Here is a 21499-nt window from a genome sequence, read left to right as displayed (position 1 = left end):
CTGAGACAGAAGTGAGAGCGCCGACATGCGTCCATAAATGAAACTTGACCTTGCCAACAGCTGTGCTTACTGACTTATGAGACAATTATCTCTCACAGAGCTCCTATTGGTGCCTCTCTTTAATAGACCCAGCTGTGTCTGTGTGTGTGTGTGTGTGTGTGTGTGTGTGTGTGTGTCTGTGTGTGTGTGTGTGTGTGTGTGTGTGTCAGGGCATATTTGCCTCTGTGTCACAAAGTGAAATATATCCGGGCCCAGAAGACTGAATCAAACCGAACCAATTGGTTTCCTATCTGAAATGAAGTGAGCAATATGCAGTCCCAGGTCTACTCTGTCTTCATGCGGCTCTGGAGGCTCCAGTCACTCAGTCAGACCTGAGAGCTATACTGCAAGAAATCATTCCCCGCACCAATCGCCTGAAAAACAGATACTGCAATCTTCCTGTGCATAATATCCAAGCAGAAAGTTCCTTACAGCTCCATTTTAGATGCGATTTCACAAGAGAAATAACCTAATTTGGCATTTTTATTCTGCAAAAAGAGGTCTCCTCTAAACCAGACAAAGATCCTTAATCCAGTTTGAATTGACCCGATGAACACTAAAATAGCTAGAGCTTTTGTATTGCATCACAAAGCTGAGACTTCCGTCTTTTGCGTCACCATAGTGATGTACATTGGCAGAGATAACGTTACATGACGCGCAGTGTTAAAATGTGGTGACAAAGCGTGGGAGCCAGATCTCTTTTGGCGTTATCCTCTTTAAATTGATCCAAAAATAGAAACCATTACAGGAAGAGAATCATCCACCTCACTTACATAACCTTAAGCAGAAACAGATTTGAAAGGACATGTAGGATACTCGATAGCAGTCAATGACCTACATAACTTCTGGGTTATGATCCATTTGTGAATACTGAAGAAGTGACACCACAGTGAGCAAAAAATGTTTCTTTTGCAGAGTTCTTAAGGTTACAAAAGCTGAGATAAACTCCGGCTACAAAAACCATGTTTGACAGGAAAGTTACTGCTTCCCAGCCCAGCTAAAGTTACTCTCTGTCATGTTTGATTTAACTTCTGTTCTATAAAAGACCGACTGCAAAGGAGGGGGGGGGGGGGGGTACATTAAGATCTAGCTTTGGCCTTGTTAGGTTTTCACAACACATCCTCACCCCCAGTTTATTATAAGTACGGCAACTGGATCAGTGTCTTTAAATATGACAAGTATCAGCTCAGACCCTTTAGCAAACGGAGGGCTGCATAACACCTTACGACCCTTAGCTGTGACCTTCGACTTAAAAATCAAAATGGCCGCCTCAGTGGGTTACTTTCTTGTGGTTTTAGTTCTGATGCAACACTATTCACCATTGAAGCATAAGCAATAGTACCAAAAAGCCACAGACTAGGGACTGTAGTGTATTTTTCAGTATATGTAGTCTGATAACTTGGAAGAGAAAGACTTTATTTTAGTGCAGACGATTTGGCCAAAATAAGACATGAAAACCTTTTGGAATAACATAGGATTCAAGTATTTCTGACTTCTATCCTCTTATGACACGTCTACCGATATTGATTTCTTAGTTTTGAGGTTAACACAAGCTAACTGTGCCCTTATGGAAGGATAAGCCCTCAGAGGAGACACCCCCATCCCCATGATGCCACTAAGCTCTTTATTGGACTTTGTAAATCAACTTTTCTAGTCTTCTGACTACTCAAAGCTCTTTTACACCGCAGGTCACACCTACACATTCACACACTGATGGCAGAGGCTGCTGTCTAAAGAGACCATCAGAAGTAACTAATCCCATTCATACACATTCATACACCTGACGAAGCAGTAGGAGCAAGTTTGGGTTACGTGTCTTGCCTAAGGACACATCAGACATGTGGTTGTAGGAGCTGGGGATGAAACCCCCAAACTTCTGGTTGAGACATGACCCACTCTATCAACTGAGCCACAATATTATAGCCCATATTGATTAGTTAGACCCTTAGTTGTGAGTGTAACTAAAACAGTATTAACACCTTCAACAGACCCAGGCCCCATTAATGCAAGATAGCCAGGTAGTGACAATGCCGATACTAACTACCCTACTGCATGGACCCCCCCAATATAATTGTGTTGACGATACTTGGGATGGCCGCCCAGGTGAATTTATGGCCGCCCGAGTATATTTCCGAGCTGTTTTTTTTTTTTTTTTTTTTTATTCATTCAAAATATTGCTGCAGGCGCGCTCATGGCTTCGTGCAGGAAAACTATTATCTCGACTCCTGCGGAGAGACGGGAGAGACGGCTTCAGCTTCAGAGAAAGAGAGAGAAGGTCTGCATACCCCTCTAGTAAATGCACCTTGTGCAAATCAAAACTGAAGCTTCTCATGGCTTCGTTTTAAAAGTGTTAATGTACAGCTGCTTGCTGCTGATTCTGTGCTGAACTCCAACAAATAACGGAATATCAAGTGGAACTTTTCAAAACACGAGACATACTCCTGGTGTTTGTGTCTGTGCGTGGATATATTGAACAGATTAAAGTTGTTTGTTGCAAAAACAAAATTAATTTAGAGGGGAAAACACATTTGATATAAATACAAACCTAATATTAAAATATACCCTAAGATAAGAGTAAGAAGAACATGTAGAAATGCCAGAGTAGTCGGGTGTGTGTGTGAATGTTAAAGCAGAGTTTAAAAAAATACAGTTCTAAATAAAATGATTTGTGTGTTGGTAACAGGGAAGTAGATGTTAATTAATTTTCCTAACTGTAAAGTCTGAATTTCTCTCCTCCTGTCCTGGGTTTGGGAAAAACTGATTAGGCAGGATGGAGGACGATTGAGAGTGGAGGTGTGTTTGGGTTTTGTTCCCTTTGACTGACAGCTCTCTCCGAGGTTCTAAACTAAAAGAGAGTCTCTGTTTGCCCTGATTTTCTGGCTCAAACACAAACACTGACAAGGTGGAAGCAGCAGCAAATCCACGATTTAACATTCTGCTCACAAACCTGAGAGAAACATTTTAACACTCTATATGCTACAGAAATGTATATCCAGGCAAACAGAGGAGTGACAGCATCAGCATAAAGTGGTAAGAAGTATCTAAATGAGCAAAGGTTGGATACAGTAGCTTTTCAAGGACACTAACTGACCCTGCAATAGTCTATGGTTTGAGTCACCAGTCCATGAGATCCAGAGTTGACACATGTTTTTTTTCCAGCTGGGTCACAGAGCAGCATGGCACGCTTTATGATTCAGTTTCTCAAGATGACCCATGAGTGTTCATAATTCTCACACAGTATTACTGGGAGGTGAATCATCCATATAGGTCTGTTCGCTCCAAAACATATAAATAGTAAGGGTAAAAAGACAAAATATAGCAGTTTCATGTTGCATTACTCGATGCAGAGCTCCGTTAGCCTAGTGGTTAAGTCATCCAATATCAGCTCAGTCCAGGGCGTACACTGTAGGTTGAAAAAAAGGTGTGGGTGACTGAATAGGTCACAGATTATGTGCTCACACTGTACAGTCTGATTGTCTGCACGACCTGAATGCTCACTCTGATTCTGTATTTGATCATGCCTATAAACCCCTCTATTTCAGCCCTGCTCAGAACAGGCTGTTTCTGTGTCTGTACCTTTAAATGTAAATGAGCTGTGTCTGACCACTCCCCCTCTCTGGAAGGGCTTGGGTGGCTCGGGCTTTCTCGCTCCATGTCCTATTGTTTACGGTGAGAAGGCAGACTCAGAGGGCAGAACAAACACCTAGCTGTGGGAGTGTCACCCACCTGGGGGAGGGGTTACTGCCCTTTGTGATGTCATGAAGGGAGAATCTCCAAACGGCCTGTTTGAGCACACATTTTCTGAAAAGTGGAGCAGGCAGAAGACGGAGAGGATGGACTTTTCTCATCATTGGGGGGTTTGTAGACGGACTAGAGACACAGATTAGTGTTAGAGGAACATGGTGAAGTGTGTTTGGCATAATATGTGACCTTTAAATCATATATTTAGGACATATAATTGTCAATTGTCAATGTAGTTTATTTTGAATACTGCCACAGACCTCTGTATGTTTCAGTTGCATCATATTTATGGCTCAGAGACAAACACAGTCAAACAAGCTCTCGCTTTATCACACGCACACACACACTCACCAACAAACTAACTAGCATCTAAATCATAGCTTAAATTCCCTGTCAGCTGTAGGCCCGTAGCCTTTTCCTGTTACTCTTAATCATATCTGTCGAGAAAGGAGGGAGAAGACAACATAAAACATCAAACAGGAATGCCTGCTGTTGCCATGGTGATTTCATAAGTTGTTCCACAGTTTGCACAGGCTCAATCAGAGAGAGTAAAATAAACTTAAGTTGGAATATCGGCTTGTTTCTCTGCTCTCATTGTGTTGGTATGCACTCGTTACAAACAAAATATCAGCATGCGCGTGCCGTGATTGGCCGGCGTGCCCTCCTGTGCCCTGCACGATAAACAACCTGCGATCAAGCTGAATTTTGGCCAACTTCGAAAATTAGTTGTGCGCCAAAAGAGTCGTGTCAGAGGCGGCCTGAGATTGCACAGTGTGCGCCTGGCTTGAGTTAAACTCTGTGGACCCAACTTTCCCTAAAACTGCTGACAGAGGGTGTGATTTTAATTGTGTACCAGGACGGTTTCCGAGGTGTACTCATCAAAGCCTGAGAGAAGTGGCTGAGTCTTTATGGATCAACTTGAATCTCTCAGTTTTCCCTCCTCGTCCTCCTCCTCCTCTGCACCACTCCTCTTCTTCAAAACTTTGTCCCTTCTTGAAAAAAATAAGAAATTGTTTATTTCGTTTGCTGTTGAGAGAAAGGAGAGGTTGCAGCAGAGAGCAGGAGGCAGCCATCAATAATTGAGGGTGGGGTGTTAGGGGAGGTGAGTACCTTTGTCCTCTCAGGTCTCTGATCCTATTGAGCAGAAAGCCATAAAACCTTGTGTACCTGCGCCAGAGAGCAGACACTGTGCTTACCACAGTGTTTAACGGCTCACACACACACGCAGCCAAGAATAGAGAACACTGCAGTGCCCTCTCAGCTCACACCACTTTGTCATTCAAGCATTATTTAACACAGAACGGGGACACTGAGAAACTTACAACACTTTCCTTTTTGCATAGCAGAGTTGAGTCATGCAACCTATCACACTGTAGGAGTTGACAACAGGGCAACAATGATCTCTTACAGTACATTCACCTTTATAACCCCAACAATCCTGGGGTGGCCATGTTTTTACATCGAAATACTTCCTAACTTCCTGGATTTGGTCTTTCCACTGTCGTTTCAGTTTCTAAACAATCACAAGCAGTGAGGATTTGTCAGATTGTCTGTGTCAATACAGCCTGAAACCTGGGACACAGCAGAAGGACATTGTAACAGCGTGCCTTACAGCATGCAAACAACAGGGACAAGATCAGCTCCATTATTTTGCTCTATATGTTACTGTGAACAGCTGACTCAGACTTGGGCTCAGGTGAACCAGACTCAGACTAGGACTAGACCACTGGGGACTAGATGTTCAATTTTTACTCAAGGTTTGGTGACTCGACTACAAAACTGGTGATGCGTTAGTTTGCATGATGTATGTGAGTAAGTAAGCTATTTTTTTTAACCCCAACCATGTTTTTTTTTTTCCTAAACCTAACTACTTCTGCTGCCTTAGCAGAACCAAACCCCAATTACTCATAAATCATTCATGTATGTTGTCTCCCCCTCTCTGGTTCTTCCTCCTCTCTCTGCCTGCTGCACACCTGAGTGCAATCTGCACTCTGCAGAAAGGAGGAGGGGGATTTAAATCTGCTTTCAACACCTGGTTCCCCCAAAGTGTTGGCCATTTTTGTTTTACAAAAAATACAAATTTCTCTCCAGGTGTCCAGGTAGGTCTTTAAACTAGAGTTCAGTAAAGTGGGACGCTGTTGGTTGTGATGTGATGTTCCCTCCTATTGGACGCGTGGAGGTGATGTCATGGAGCACAGCATCGGCCAAATTGAACTTTTTTTTTTTCCAGCATGCAGAGGCGGCAAGTGCGAGGCGGGGCGCAGATACGCTAAGGTTATTAAAGGAGGAGGAGCTGAGAGTGACGACTCGTTGCGTCATCAGCTCAGCACCTTCCCAACTCTCCATGTTTTAAACGTTGGACACTGGCACTGGGTTGTTTCTCTCAGCACCTACCCCTAAAACTACCTAAGAAAGACTAAGCTACTGAAAAAAAAGTCACCCGAAAGTAGGACTAAAGGGTATCTCCAGCCAAAATTAAAACAACAAAACCCAGAAATCTAATCATGCATGAGTATAAAAATATCTAATTGGGAAAAGAGAGAACTGGAGGGATTATATATCCCGTCTAGCCTGGGAACGCCTCGGAATCCCCCAGGAGGAGCTGGAAAACGTTGCTGGGGAGAGGGAAGTCTGGGTTGACTTACTGCGCCTGCTACCACCGCGACCCGACCTCGGATAAGCGGAGGAAAATGGATGGTTGATGGATGGATGGATGGAAAAGAGAGAACAAAAACCCAGGAGAGCAAAAGAGCTCTTCACTTTCTGCCCGGGGTTGCGTGTGAGTGACTGAGCTCCTCTGCACCCTGCCACTCCAAATCACTCAGGTGTGCAGCAAGCAGGGGGAGGAGGGGGGGTAGAAAGACACTTAACAATTGTAAAATCCAGAGCCCAAAACAAAAATCACACGAGGAGCATCTTCATTTGTAATATTTTAAAGCACACAGAGGTCCATGCGAAGGAGATACAGTATCTGACCATCAGTCTAACATGTGAAGCATTTAATATATCACTGCTGCATTGTTTTCATTCTCCTTCATTTCCTTTTTACTTATAATTTACATTCCAGCAAACATATATATGTTTTAATTATGGGTAGGATTTAGAGAATTACAGTCCAATCACAGGAGATTGTAAACTATCACTTCTATGTAGGCCTGTCCTAATGCTAAAAATGTAATAAAATCATCTGGTTTACCAAACAGAGTACTCCTGCTGTGTTACACCTTCTGCAGATTATGTAAACACCGGGCGGATTCTTCCAGAAGTGGTGACACGGCAAAACCAACAGCTACAGTCAGAGAGAGAGAGAGAGAGAGGGAGAGAGAGAGAGGAACGGGATAAACACCAGCTCCCTGCATCTCTGTATCACCCGCCCACTTACTGTAGAACACCCTCACTTACTGTGCACCCTTCTCACACACACTCACACACACTCACTCACACACACACACGCACACACACGCACACACACACGCACTCTGTGTTTCTATTTCTGCTGCAGGCCACACATCTGCACAGGATTATCAGATTAGCAGCTGCAGATTTGGCTTCCCTGACGAGGCCTGTGTGCGGTGGGTGAATGGTGAATTGGGGCACTTGGATGAAGCTGTCGTATGAAGCGGGCAACGCTGCCTTCTGATTGGTTCTCACCGTCCACCTGCAGTAAAATGCTTCCATATCAGCGGTGGCAGCACAGCAGCCTGTCCTCCCTGCCAGTCCCTGTCACACTCTTACTCATTTTGCTCATTCTGGCTGCGTCAATCCTTCACAAATACACACACAGACACACAAACACACACACACACACACTCACTCCCCATCCCATCTCCCTGTGGTAAATTACAGCTGGCGTGGAGGTCGTCTCACTCCAGCTGGCTGATAGACTTCAGATTCCTGAGCAGCAGATGTGATGAGCTGCGGCTGCTTGGGGACGGGCAAGGTGGTCACTTTCTCTCTCTCTCGCTTACACACACACACACACACACACAAACACACATAATAATGACACGCATGGCTAGACTCTGTGTGGACAGGTTATAGATTTCAATTATCTGAAATTAACCCTTAATTCCCAATCCCAATTAAATTTCAAAGGGCTGACAACTAAATGATCTCAATGGGGAACTGCAACTAAATCTACATCAATATTAAAAAGCTTTAGACAACTTAACTAAACATGATGAAGTTGAGCACCTATTCAAATGACAGAAACAATAACAGCTAGATAGTCTGAAGTTTTTTTGCCAGCATTTGAGGAACAAGAGGGAAAATATACCCAGTCCAACTGCGAAGCATTGTTTGAGCTGCAGGTGCAAAAAGTGGATTGTGTTGCCCCCAAAAAGTGAACGTGAACTCCTCTGATCCTACAGAGATGAGGAAATGGACAAAAAATGTGACATTTGGTCATTACATGGTTGTACGTGCAGCTCAGCTAGCAGCTCCCTCATCACACAGCCTGAAGTGTTTTTTTGTTTTTTTTTCCTGGAAATGCTTCACATTATCTTTTTATTGTTTTTATATGTTTGGGGAGTAAAGGGGAGATCTCCTGCACATCGTTAAATCACTGATTAAAACTGATGAAGGAATGAGTCCCGGAAGTGTCACATGTTGCTCCTTTAAGTGAAGCATTTGAACAAGTGGCCATTTCTCCGTCAGGACTTCAGCTATGCAGCATCATTCACTGTGAAAACCAGACCTACATGTGCAGCAGTTTGTCTCCTTACAAAGCTGGTTAAAGCTGATATTATTTTATTTCAGGACAGAGATGGAGGCAGGAAAGTCGAGATGAATCAAGTGTTCTCGACTGAAACTGTTGACTGCAAACCTGACCAGGACCCACAAACTGAAATGATGACACACGCAGCGGACTAACTTCTCTACGCCTAACTGCGACTCCTGGTCTAAAACACCTTCTCAAACGTCATTAATTACCCAGCACTACTACACCAGTTCATCAGAGTGTAGGTACTGCACAGGTGGTAAAAACTAACCCCCAATTTCCACTCCCTGGGCGCCTCAGAAAGACAAAGCAAAATGCTGTTACCATGTCTTTCTCTTTATTCCTGCATGATCTTGTAGTTCTCCTGTGATGCGAGTACAGCTGCTCATGGCTGCGCTCACCTTCAAGAAACAGATCCAGTGGAGCGGGGGGGCACGCCCCTCCAACGGAGCAAAACTGTGGCGCTGACGGACCGGGCGCGCACAGAGTATGTGGAGATTGGGGGAAAGTGGAACTGCACCAAAACTCAAGAGAAGCTAAAGACTGATCTCAAATGAATCACATAGTTTGGAGTTCTTTTTAAATATTGGATACTAACAAATGTTGAAAAGGAAACCTTGACTGATTGAAGAACAGATTTGAAAAACTTCTGATTTCATGAGAACATTTCACACCCGATACGTCTTCATTCAAATAAAATCTGAATGAATCCTGCTCAGCTGTAGTAGTCTTGCAGACCAATCAAAATGACTCCCACAACTCAAACCGCTTGGCTCACAAGTGTAGCAAAAGGTCACGACCCACTCAAGCACACACATACTGACAAACACACACACACACACACTGACACTGACCAGACGGCCATGCATTAGTGTGTGGGCAGAGATTCAAGCGGCATCACACTGCAGGCACCATGTGCCGCTGGGGTTTGCTACATGAGCTGTGTCGGCTCAGAGCGGAGCGGGGACTGATTGCAGGCGTCCTTAGTTACACCGCTGTTTGCCTGCTGGCATATGGCCGGCTGCTGGAGACACGTGTTAGTGTCACGAATACACCAAAGGCCCCAACCCTGTGATTTCATCATCCCATTTAAATTCCTAAGCTCCCCTCAGGCCACGTTTTGCTCTGAAGGTAGCCTCTGATTGTCTGCGCTGGTCACAGTCGCTCCTAAAATGAGGTCCAGCAGGAGAAGCGGGGCCGCTAATGTGCCTCCGTCCCTGGCAGCAATCAGGTGTTGATATTACTTTGCCTCGGAGCCAACTCTCGGCTTGCGCGACTTGTTTTGAAAATGTTTTAAAGTAATGCATGAGGTGGGGACTCTATTACCGCCTTTGCAATTTCCCTTCTTCTTCTACAGCTAGATTCAGTATTGAATTTTATAAACTTTCAGCACTCCAATCAAACATGTTCTGCAAGCGTAAATTCCATTTCAGCGTCGGCTCCACGGGGCAGAAAAGGAAACACACAGAATGGATGAAGTAGAGAGGAAGAAAGAGGAGAATAAGTTTAACAAGTAAAAGCACTCTTGAGCTCCTTACAGGTTGTCAAAGCAGCACAAGAGACGAGCAAGAGAAATAAAAAAAACAGCTGTGCCGGAGGAATGCAGCTGACGTACAGGAGTCGGCTTCTGCACGGCGAGCCGACATCTCGAGTTCAATGAACAAAGGAAACACGCCTGTTTATGCTCTGCAGAAAAACAACAGAAAAAAAGCTGCATTGTGTATCAGAGCACGCGTCATAAATCAGAATTAGGCATGAAGGCATTCTTTAAGCAGAATGAATGAATGTAGCTTTTTTCTCTTGGAGAGAAAATTAAGTCATTTCAGCTGCTTTCAGAACTTTTAAACATCTAGGTCCTGACGGGAGTGAAAACTCTTTCTCGGTTTCATTTAAAGAAAGACTCGTGTAATCTGTTGAAGTCTATTTGTTAGCGTACTGATCATTACAGATAGCGCACCATCACCTTCTGTCATGGCAGCAGCAGAAAGGACGCAGGTGAAGTTGAAACAGGCAGACTGCTGCAGTTGTCAGCGGGATGTTTTAATTTATATGAACTGAAGATAAATTCCTGTTTATGCTTTGCAAAGAAGCAACTCAGAAAAAGCTGCATTGTGTTTTTAAACCTGCATCATAAATCAGAATTAGGCACAAAGTCGTGATTTAAGGTAAGGACGCTTTGCTCTCAAGCTGCATTTTCAACTTCTTTCTTTTGGGACTAAAATCCTATTTTTTATTTTTGGTTTGCACACAAGATTCATGTGACAAAAGTAATCCGTCAATATCTTTAAAAAAAGTTTATCAATGAGCATATGATTTTCTATGGTAATACAACCCATCGACTAAATATTAATATTTGAAGCCTGAGTGACGTCACCCGTCTGTTCCTGCAGCCACCATGTTGGAAATCCTGTCTCAGCCTAACTTTCAGTCAACCTAACGACAGGCTGAGAGCTGGAGCTGAGGCGGGTTTTAAGCCTCCAGATGAACCGTTACATCGCGCCCACCTGTCAATCATGTCAGCTACGTGCCTAACTATGGATAAGACGTATCGTTCATAAAAACAGAGCAGTTTTAAATAAATATTCACCCCCCGCCAAGTGTGTGCCAGTGATGACAATAACTATCCATCAATTTTGCTCCACTTATACGAGGTCGGATCGCGGTGGCAGCAGGCGGAGTATGTCAACCCAGACTTCCCTCTCCCCAGCAAAGTTTTCCAGCTCCTCCAGAGGGATTCCGAGGCGTTGGCAGTCCAGACGGGATATTTAATCCCCCAGCGTATTCTGGGTCTACCCCGGGGTCTCCTCCCCGTTGGGCGTGCCTGGAAAACCTCTTTAGGAGGATCCTAATCAGTTTGGGAATAACAATAACTAATCAGACCTATTTGTTTTTTGTACCAGGCTGTAAACACGTTTATTTATGCTGTAAAAACTTTTTTTTTTGGCTGTGGTGTGTATGTGACTTCTGGAGCCAGCCTCTAGTGGACGCTCGATGAACTGCAGGATTTTGCACTTCTGATTTGACTTCATTTTTCAAGACCAGAGGTTGCCTCTTGGTATAACCACATTCTGAGCAAAGGCAGCAGGGGAAGCAACCAAGTGCAGGTGGACGCCTGCAGACCGGTTCAATTCTATCATTTACTGTACAGAGGAAAGCTAACCGGTAGGTAGGCAGTCAGACTGGTAACAGGTAACATGCAGGTGAGAAGGGAAGGCTGGTTCAGGTTTGAGCAACAATAAGTAAACAGGAAGTCCAAGTGTGCCGGGAGGACAGACAGATTCAGATTCAGTTTCAGACGACAAAGAAGGAGCCATTCTGAACTCCGTCAACATCCAAATATTTTAACTGGTGAAGCACGACGGCTAGACAGGAGTATGACATCACATGTGAGTGCAGTGGAACAATGAGAAGGACCCCCGACTACACAGTTAACAAACACTGGAAACAGCCCGACATGACCACTGGGAACAAAAGTAGAACAAGGGTCACAGGCCATCTTTGAACAGGACACCATGTACCTCCACACCACCACTTCCATTTACAGCCAGAAACGTGAGGTGTGTTTTGTGCAGAGATGGTCAGAAGTCACTTTTATGATCCAACGAGAGGAGGACCAATACAGTAAGAAAGGCACTAGTAGGCTTCATATTGGAGCAGAACGGGTAAAGTACAATATAGCTGTTTTCACAAATTAACTTGATGAAATGAAATGAAATATCTATATAATTTCAGGAGGAAAGCCCCTGAAATGATCCTGATTTGATTGTTCACACATGCACCTCACAGCAGGAGACTATCCAATAGGAGGCGTGGTCTCCTGAGGAGAAACATGAGGTGAAAAGGACAACGCAGACAAAGTAACAGAGTCCTCTATATATGACGCTATAATGAGAATATTTGTCTTTCTGTCAATGCTACGTGTAGTTGAACAGAATCACAATCTGAACTAAAGAGTGGAGAAGAACATACTGGAGAACAGGAAACATAATGCAGCAGGTTCATTAGAGCACGGAGATGGTAGCGGCCACGTGTATTACAGTCTGTGCACGGTGCACTGTTCACAGGATATAAACGTCACCAGCCTCTCCTGTTGGCTCGAGGTGAATTCTCCTGATTATATCCTGCTGCGTTCTCGCATCAGCTCAGTCGGACGTTCTGCAAATCAGTCTCTTTACGTGCAGACATGCAGAACCTCCTGCAGGAGTTTTTCAGGAGTTTTCTGCACAATTTCTGAATTGTTGTTTGGCTTGCAGACTCATCTGCTATCCAACCATTTTAATTTTCCAAACAAGCTGTTTCATGTAAAAAAAAAGAAATATAAATCATCTCGCCTCTTTTCTGCAGGTTTTGCTTCTTGGTCTAGGAGGAACATTCAATGAAAAAGGCAGAAAGAAAAGGAAGCAGTCCTTTTTACGCCAATCTGTCACAGTGTGAGGAGACGAGGGTTTCTAGTGAGGACATGTGAAGGCAGAGCCGAGGAGTAAAATAAAAAAAGGCTTTTCTGTGTCTGACAGATGGAGAGCAGCAGACAAAACTGTTTACCTGGCACATTATGTCAAATTCTGTTTAGAACCGGCTTTTTGGAGCACATCCGGCCTGAAGAGGCAAACCAACGCTGCAGGACAAATAAAGAAAGTGTAATAGAGGAGAAGTGAATGTGTGCTCAGACACAGCTCTACGACAGTGTTTTCCTGCTCTGGCCTCTTGCCATAAAAGAAATAAACTGTGTAAAAGCACACACAACAAGTCTTTATAGATCTCGCCACGACTGGAGCCCACAAGAAATCAATATTCTCTTTTTTTTCTCTGGAATATCTGAAACAGCCAGACTCTTCTGTGAGCCTGCTTAGTCTGAGTTTCTCGTCTTTGATTCGGTCATTGGAGTAACAATCCTGCCTGAAGGAACTATGATTGGTCGACAGTTGAGCTCGTACTTATGGGTAATAAAGACCTGTCTTCATTAACAACAAGCTAAATAAAGTGAGGCTGTAAATGTTAAGAAGCTGAAACTCAGACTAAATCAATGCAAGACACACTAAACTATCATTTAAGCTCCTGCTTCTAACTGCCAATTCCACATACTTTGTGCACGCTGTGGCCCGTTAGCGCTGCTCAACATGCCGCCGTTCGCTGCCACTCTAGTCCATGTTCCTATTTGCACAGCGAGCGCCGCAGTCCATCTCAGCGTGCCACCAGCATCGCTACGCTCTGCTCCGTTTCAAATACGCTCCGGGTCTATTTCCGACAGAGCACGCGTCAAGCTGGACAGAATGAAACAACCCAGACAGGAAGTCGGAAAAGGTTACGCACAAAGCAGCCGGTCAATTTCAAAATAAAACACAATATACAGACTCGCGACCGTACTTCCATCACTTCATCAACATGACGTTAGATTCTGCTCGACAGTCAATGTCCCCCACTAAATAATGGTGACTAAAAAGAATCCCTGGTTGTTCTTTCTGATCTGAACCCACCTTTGTGATAAACCTGATTTATTTAGGAGTACAGGAAACTCAGGGGGCCAATGGCCAACAGCTTGCTCATGCCCCTCGTCTGTATAGTGTGTTAGTCCGGCCCTGCTTTTAATCCATGTCCCTGTTGTATATTTTTCATTACGAATGTACATACTGTCCCAGTGGACTACCATGTACACAGATATGTGGAAAACCATCAGCATGCATTACTCATGAGGCTTCCTCCATCGTGGCTATTATTAGATTATATTTCAGTGTCGTCGGCAAGAAAACGCAGAGTCGGACCGTAAGTCCTGCAGCTCATAATTTATTTGCTGCTCTTGTTTTGGTGGTAATTATCAGTGGAATGAAATATACATTAGAGCTCCGTCCAACGATCACATGTTCCAGATGAAACACACATTACGGATTAATGTAGAGGCTGAGGGGGAGGTTCAACTTCAAACGCTCTATAAGGAACATCAAAGGAGCATTGTCAGATAACCATGAAAGCACGGCTTATAATAAGCAATATTTAATGAAATGACACCAAAAGGAGAGATGATTACTCCCCTCTATCTCACGCCTGTAGGATGGGCAGAACAAGGACTTATCAAAGAGGACTTCATAAACCCTTTCTCATAAGCAAAGGACCCAACATTTACTTAAACTTATCACAAACAACGACAGGAAACAAGGAACCACAGTCTTTGTTTTTCTGGTGCTCAGCCCGGGGGAAATAAAAGATATTGACTTAAACCCTAAATGAGATTGACCCTACATTAACATCAGTCCTGCAGGGCCACCGTAGAGGAGGTTTTTAATTTACAGGGAGGGCAAACAATCCAAATGTTGCAGGAAATGAGACCTCAAGCCCCATTCCCCCTGACCCCCGACCTCTGGTCTCATGACACTACACTTTTCTGCCTTCAAACTAATACGCTTGAGTGGAATTCAGGGTCTGGTGCTGCAAACATTAAAGACTTCAACTTTCAAAAAAATAAAATAAAAAAACATCCTGCAGCAACATATCGCCCCCAAAAATGTCCACAGAAATACAAACGAGATGGACAGGGGTCGACCAGAAACTCCCAGGTTCTGCAAATGAAAAAGACTGATTTCTCAATGGAGTCTGGCGTGTTGGCTTGGAAGAAATCGATGTAACAAAAGACCTTCACAGGGAAAAATGTCTCGATTACTTTCTGTAATGTTGTCGGACACTTAATCAACACAACACCTTCAAAACAAACGCGTTCAGTGCATGTTCTTCGCAACAAAGGAACACATGTAGGGGTTCCCTCTTTCATGGCTGTCGACGGAGCTGCGAAAATGACTAAACAAGGCAACCATGGAGAACTTAGGCGAACGGAGGCAACAGCACGTGAAGTCTCCTCCCCCCACCTCATGTTCAGATGGAAACAATGGCAACTGCACTGGGACCTAAAACAAATGTAACTTCGCCCCCTTTGGGAAGATTTGGACTTACAGCCAAATGAGAAAGGAGATCCAGCGCTGATTTAGACGCTGCAGTTTGTAAAATAAAGATCTGTGTGAAACGTCGTCTTTGAGCTCTCACCTCGCTTAAAGTATCTAGCCCGAAAGACGATTTTGTTTGTGACTTTTATTTTTAAAATGTACTGTTTTATTAACAACAATGCCGTGACAATGAGTGACAGACACAAACATCCACGCTGCGGGACAGTGTGCATGCAAGCAGGGCTGCAGACGCTGCACAGAAAGAAAGCCCCGTCACTGCTTCAATTTACATCACTGACATCTTTAACTACATTTACTACATGAAGGATTCTTGTTAACTAGCGCTACAGTTAGCAGCAGCGGAGCTCACAATCCAAGAAGCCCCATCAGTGAGCCTCATCGAAACACTGACGTCAGCTTTATGAAGGATGTTTACCAGATTTGACCGGATACAGAGGCCGAGAGCTCTGAAGCTGAAATCAGCCGCGTGTTGAATGCTGCTTAACGCTGAACTAAGGGATGGGGATGCTGCTGCTCTTACATTTTGTTCTGTGTACACCGAGTGCAGAGGTTTAACTCAGTGATTCTCAAAGTGGGGTCCGCGAACCATAGCTTGGGGGTCCGTGGAATAAATGACAAACAATTGTAAAAGTGTGCTGTATCATTGAAATTATTATTATTATCATTATTATAGTATTAATATATGCTTATCAATGTTATGATAATGAGGGGGTCCTTGGAAAAATGTCTCACCTGAACTGGGTCCATGGTCTAAAAGAGTTTGAGAACCCCTGGTTTAACTGACCAAATAAGAGTGGACAGGGTCTTCTGGACCTTCATGGGGCGGTTCTACTTTTAATGGTTCAAATTTGCCAAAATGTCAGAAAATGTAGACTTTAAAACTGGACTCAAGATGAAACACACAGTCCAACTCGGTGAATCTGTGGACACATTATATTTCATTTCCCCCCCTTAAAGAATAATAGAGACTATGGCAGTGTTTGGGTGTGAGCGTTTCGATTTTGTCCGACCGTCCGGAGCCACAGTGTCAGACATTGCTTTAGAAAAACGGCTGTAGCTCCTTCTCTGCAGAAAATCCCCCGAGGGGTCTGTCACTGTGCCCACAGAGTCGGGCTCCTGCTCGCTGCCGTTGGAGCGACGCCAGGCTTTGCCTCTTGATTACATCACAGATTAGAGACTTGGCTGGCACTAAGGAGACTTTCATGTCCACAATCCAGGCTCAACCATGCAAGATAATAGCCTGCCTTCAAGTGTGATTCAGCTGCATCATCAGTCCTGTACATTTCTGAACTCTAACCGGAGTTTAAGCTACATCAGAACTCTCAAACGATCAATGTCATCCTGTTTAATAGATTATTAAAACAATAAGGAATGGTGATAATGAAACATTTATCCTCCAAGCATCATCAAAAGAAAATGTCACCATCAATGTGACTCAAACAAGAAGGGCAGAAGACACACAGACAAGTAGAAGCATGGCGGAGACTTCACCACATAGATCGTTTTTTGAGCAAAAACTCAATCAAGCCAAAGAAATGAAAAGCAACAAAAGTAGAGATGGGACCGATCCGATCTAATAACGGTATCAGGTTTGATATCGACAAAATGTATGTATCGCACTGACGGCGCCGATCCACGTCACCGATCAAGAAAGATGGTTGGACGCTTTAAACCTTCTCAGCTCGTACAGTCTCGCTTTGAAAACATTCACACTGAACTGTAAGAAGTGTTTACAAACCGTCTCCATGACGACGTTCAGGCGAGATGGAACAGCTCCACCTGTCTGACCGATAGTTCAATTCTTACACTTCAGATTCAAACTTTTAATTTGAAAACCTGAAATGTGTTGCTGCTTCCTGTTTGTATGTGAAGCCAGCATAATGCAATTACCGGGTTTATTACAGCTTTGTGTAGCCTCAGACATAAAAACAACAACAATAGCACGTGTTACCGATGCAGTATGGGTATCGGTACATATGTATCTGAATCGGATCGAAAACTGGAAAAAAGTGGATCGGTGCATCTCCTTACAAAACCTTACAAAGCAAGACTCAGAATGACCTTCTGAGGAGATCACTGATCTGCAAACATCTCCAAATTAACAAGTGGTGATTAAACAGGGAAAAACAGTAACAAAAAGTATGTTTACATTAAAGCGCCGGTGAGGAATGTTTTCTGTGGCGCCCCCTGTGGACAAACTGATGCATCTCCATGACTTTGCTAATCTTGCCTTGTTGATAATGTTTGATTGCGCAGATGTAAACAGCACATAGTCCCCCGCTGTGAGGAACATATGTGAACAGCTAGGTCAGGAGAATCTGCGGAGCGGTCCTCCTGTAATTATCTAGATATTATCCAGAGTGCATATGTGAAAATGGCTTATGAGTGTTTTTTGCATCAAACTGAATTCGTCCATAATGTCGCTTTAACAGTCAAACAGATCCCTCAGAGTGAATTTTGGTATGAAAAATGCTCATTAAGATTTTTCCAGAAAATGCTTAGCCTGACTCCTATACCCTGTGGCAGCACGTTCAGACATGAAAGATTACATCACAGAAACTATACATCTAAAGCTGGCGGTTCTGTTTGCTTTCGTAATCTTTGTTTTGACATTAGTTGTAATTTCAGTCTGCTTCATAACCTGATAAAAAAAACTCCTCGCAAGGGCTTTAAAAAGATATACGCTTTTCTGCAGACATGGGCCCAGAATAATCACCAAAACAAAAAGCCCAAGTCATTAAAATGGGTTAAAAACACAGAATCATGCAGTTTTAACTAGAAAATTGTTTATCCTTGGCGTTTGAGGGGCTGCAAGCCGAGCTGCCGCCAACTGTAGCTCTCTGGCTTGTTAAAATCTGTCCTCTGGTTGAAGGATTAAAAAAAATGACTAAAAATGACTTGTTTTAACAAAGCAGTCGGCAACAAGAGCTGGCACCATACAGAGCTAAACATGAGACTCACGGAGGTTTGGTGTGAACGGTGTTTGTGCTGAATTTAAAATGAGCGAAATATTCAAGCGCTGCGTTAAACAGTCAAATCTGTTCAGATTACAAATCAGAAATCTGGGATTACATTTACATACTGCACACTTTATTTTGAGTCCACTCCAGCTATGAATGTAGACTTTTAGAAAATGTCAAATCTCTAACCGAAACCAAGATGATATTGTCTCAGGCTTCAGATTGTTCCCAGCAGAACACCAGGAGACCTCACAGAGATTATTCAGCAGGCTGAGAGGTGTAATTCAGATGATAAATACACTGACCTTTGAGTGAGCATGTGCAGAGAGTGAGATATGAAGGGATATTAATTTAGAGATTAAATGATCTTCCACTTGTTCTTTAGTCCGTCGCACTGCTCTTTTGTTATCTGGCTTCATTCTGATAAAGTTTGGTTTGAAACGTGTCAACAGGAAACTGCTGCCGAGATGAAAAGTGTTGACGAATTACCACACCTCAGAGCTCACTGGTCGAGCCTACCTGAAGCTGTCAGACCAGCGTTTATTCAACACAACGTCATACACATATACTGAATAAAACTCGCCAAAAGGACACAATCATCTCCTTCCTGGTGTGCTGACCTCCACTAAAACATTTGCTTCAGGTTAAACCAATCAAAACTGGAAGGTGTGGTTCGGGGTGACGTCGGGGTCTTGTCACACACTCCTCACTAAAAACCTGAGGGCCGAGGAGGTGCAGAGGAAAGAGGACAGACTGACGTGCGTAAAGCAAACACAATAAAGTTGCATCTAGTGCGTAAATCCAGCGGATGACGCACCATGTATCAATATGAATGCAGTGAATTCCCTGATTTACGTCTCAGGCAAACACCTATGCAAATCCCTCTTTGTTCAGTCATTGAACTCTACATTACTGACAAACAGTCCAATACCATCTTGATCCTCAAATTCAGCTACTGCTGACCTGTTTTTAGGGTTGAACCACTGACTGGGTTTTAACGACACTTGGACACGTGCACAATTTGCAGCAGGAAGAAGAGGCAAGGTGTAAAATCGGACTGTTACAAAGTGTTGCATTCAATGACACACGGTAAAGTGAGGGGATGCATTGCTCTGTTGAAAAGCGCAGATGGCTCGGACGCATCTGCCTGTTCGGCGCACACAGAGCCGAGCCCACTACCGCGCCTCATCCGCTCAGCCCAGCGCACGAGAACCGCGCGCTCACCGGTGCGCACAACTTGTTTATTTGATAATAACCGACTGAATTGTTTTGGGAGCCGAGAGACTTCATGGTGACATAGATGATGCGACAAGAGGTGTCCCTGATGCCATGAAAACACAGAAGAAGAAAAAAATCTATCATATTCGTTTTGGCTCGCGTTTAAAAGCCCACCCATGGCATGAGTGCGTCAGAAGTGCTGCGAATCCAGTCCCGCAGGCAACACGGAGACCGTCTTTAGTCACATACTGAAAGATCCCCGGGAAAACAAGACTGAAACAGCAGGATTGTTTAATGCAAAGCGCACAAACTGGGGTGTAATTCTCTCTCCACCTGCCACAGCGCGCCCCGAGACGCATTTCTTGTGAATTATTTTCTTCCACAAACCAAAGCCCTCACCCACAGCTGAGTCTTAACACTGAAATAATGCAAAAAAAGTCAAAGATCATGCATGTACTTCTTTATCCTATGCACCTGCAAAAAAAAAAAAAAAAAAAACACTGACGCCCATAACTCACCTGATATGCAGACAATAAGATTGGCTTGAAGAATTATCAATATTTCCCAAAATATATCCATCCTCTGTCTTCATTCCACGCACATTACGCACAGATTAAAAAGGAAAATAAGCAAGAAACGGGGCTGTATCAGTTGCAGATGTGCTGTCCTCCCAGGATGGATCCCGCTGTACACCTTCCACCAGGTATTTTCCACTCCACACACATAGCAGGTGATCAAAGCCGGAGGAATAAATGTTGCACGTTCCCACCACTAAATGTAACAATCCAGAGATGGAGGAAAAAAAAAGGATGAACTCCAGAAAAAAAAAATAACACAGAGCCGAGTGGAACACTGATCCTCCGTCAGTTCACTGTATTATCCCGGTGCGCCCTAGAACGGACACGTCCATCCATCCGCTGCAGTCTCACAGAGCGAGCGTCCCGTCCTCACCGCGGGGAGTCACACATGATGGTTCCGGTAAAGTCTCTGCGTGACAGGAGGGAGGAAGAAAGGGCAGATTAATGAACAGCTGTGGGATCAGACTAACACCTGGAGACGCCTTGCAACTCCGAAACTCACATCGCCAGGTGGCGAGCCTCCGATCTGCCCGTCACTACGAGGGACTAGTGTCAAGTTGAATGGAGCAAGACTACGACTTCCTGTATAGGCTGACAAAATAAAAGCCCGAGTTTGTTGACTTCACAGTGCTACAAGTGCTTAACGAAGCAAATTAGTCAATGTGAGTTTAATGCATTACAGCAGAGTTCTCCAACTTTCAAATATTATTGTTTTTTCGTTGTATTTTTAGTGTGTGTGTGTGTGTGTGTGTGTGGGGGGGGGGGGGGGGGGGGGGGGTGGTATTTCCCTGTTGATGACAGTGGAAGACCTGACTGAACAGCTTAAAAAATCGTTCAAAAAATTGTGTTTGTGTTTTTTTTTTCATTTTCAAATATTCGAGTTCATCATTTTAATCACTTCTTAAAGATTCAAGTGATACATGAACACATTTTGTAATCCAAATCCATCATTAGCACGGATTTCTGAGCGAACCCCGCTGTGCTTTTAATTTGTAGTAGTAGCCGCCTGTTATCCGGTCATGTGTCTGTGTGCTTGTGTTGAACTTCACGCAGCGTTACTTCGCTCCATCCCACACACCCTGGGCTAAACTGAAACGCGGATCTCTCCAGAATCGAAGGCATTCCGTGCAAAAAAGAAAACCGGATGTGGAGAGTGTGTGTGTGTTAAAAGGAGAGATGATAAAAGAAACACTTAAAGCGACTGGAGACCAAAACCTGCGAGGTAAAGGAAACTCTTTGAAGCTTTGACGTACCGGAGAATATAGACTGTGAGTCCTGGAACGAGACTCCGGG

General features: G+C 43.9%; 1 protein-coding gene across 2 annotated transcripts in view; it reads right to left on the bottom strand.

The window, feature by feature from the left end:
* Positions 1 to 20768, bottom strand: part of ca10a (carbonic anhydrase Xa) — a 216834-nt gene extending 196066 nt beyond the window's left edge. The window contains exons 1-2 of one of the 2 annotated variants that reach the window (XM_061028206.1): positions 20709 to 20768; positions 20147 to 20615 (exon numbers count right to left, since the gene is read on the bottom strand). In XM_061028206.1, the coding sequence (XP_060884189.1) occupies positions 20147 to 20207 (61 nt within the window). In that variant the 5' untranslated portion in view covers positions 20208 to 20615; positions 20709 to 20768. Of the gene's footprint in view, positions 1 to 20146 lie in introns of both variants that reach the window. The other variant, XM_061028205.1, reaches the window with a different exon arrangement.
* Positions 20769 to 21499: the final 731 nt, after the last annotated feature.

This window comes from Labrus mixtus, chromosome 21 (genome assembly GCF_963584025.1).
Source record: "Labrus mixtus chromosome 21, fLabMix1.1, whole genome shotgun sequence".
Taxonomy (NCBI): Eukaryota; Metazoa; Chordata; class Actinopteri; order Labriformes; family Labridae; genus Labrus; species Labrus mixtus.
Note: the sequence above shows the minus strand (reverse complement) of the source record. Positions and strands in the feature narration are given on the sequence as shown.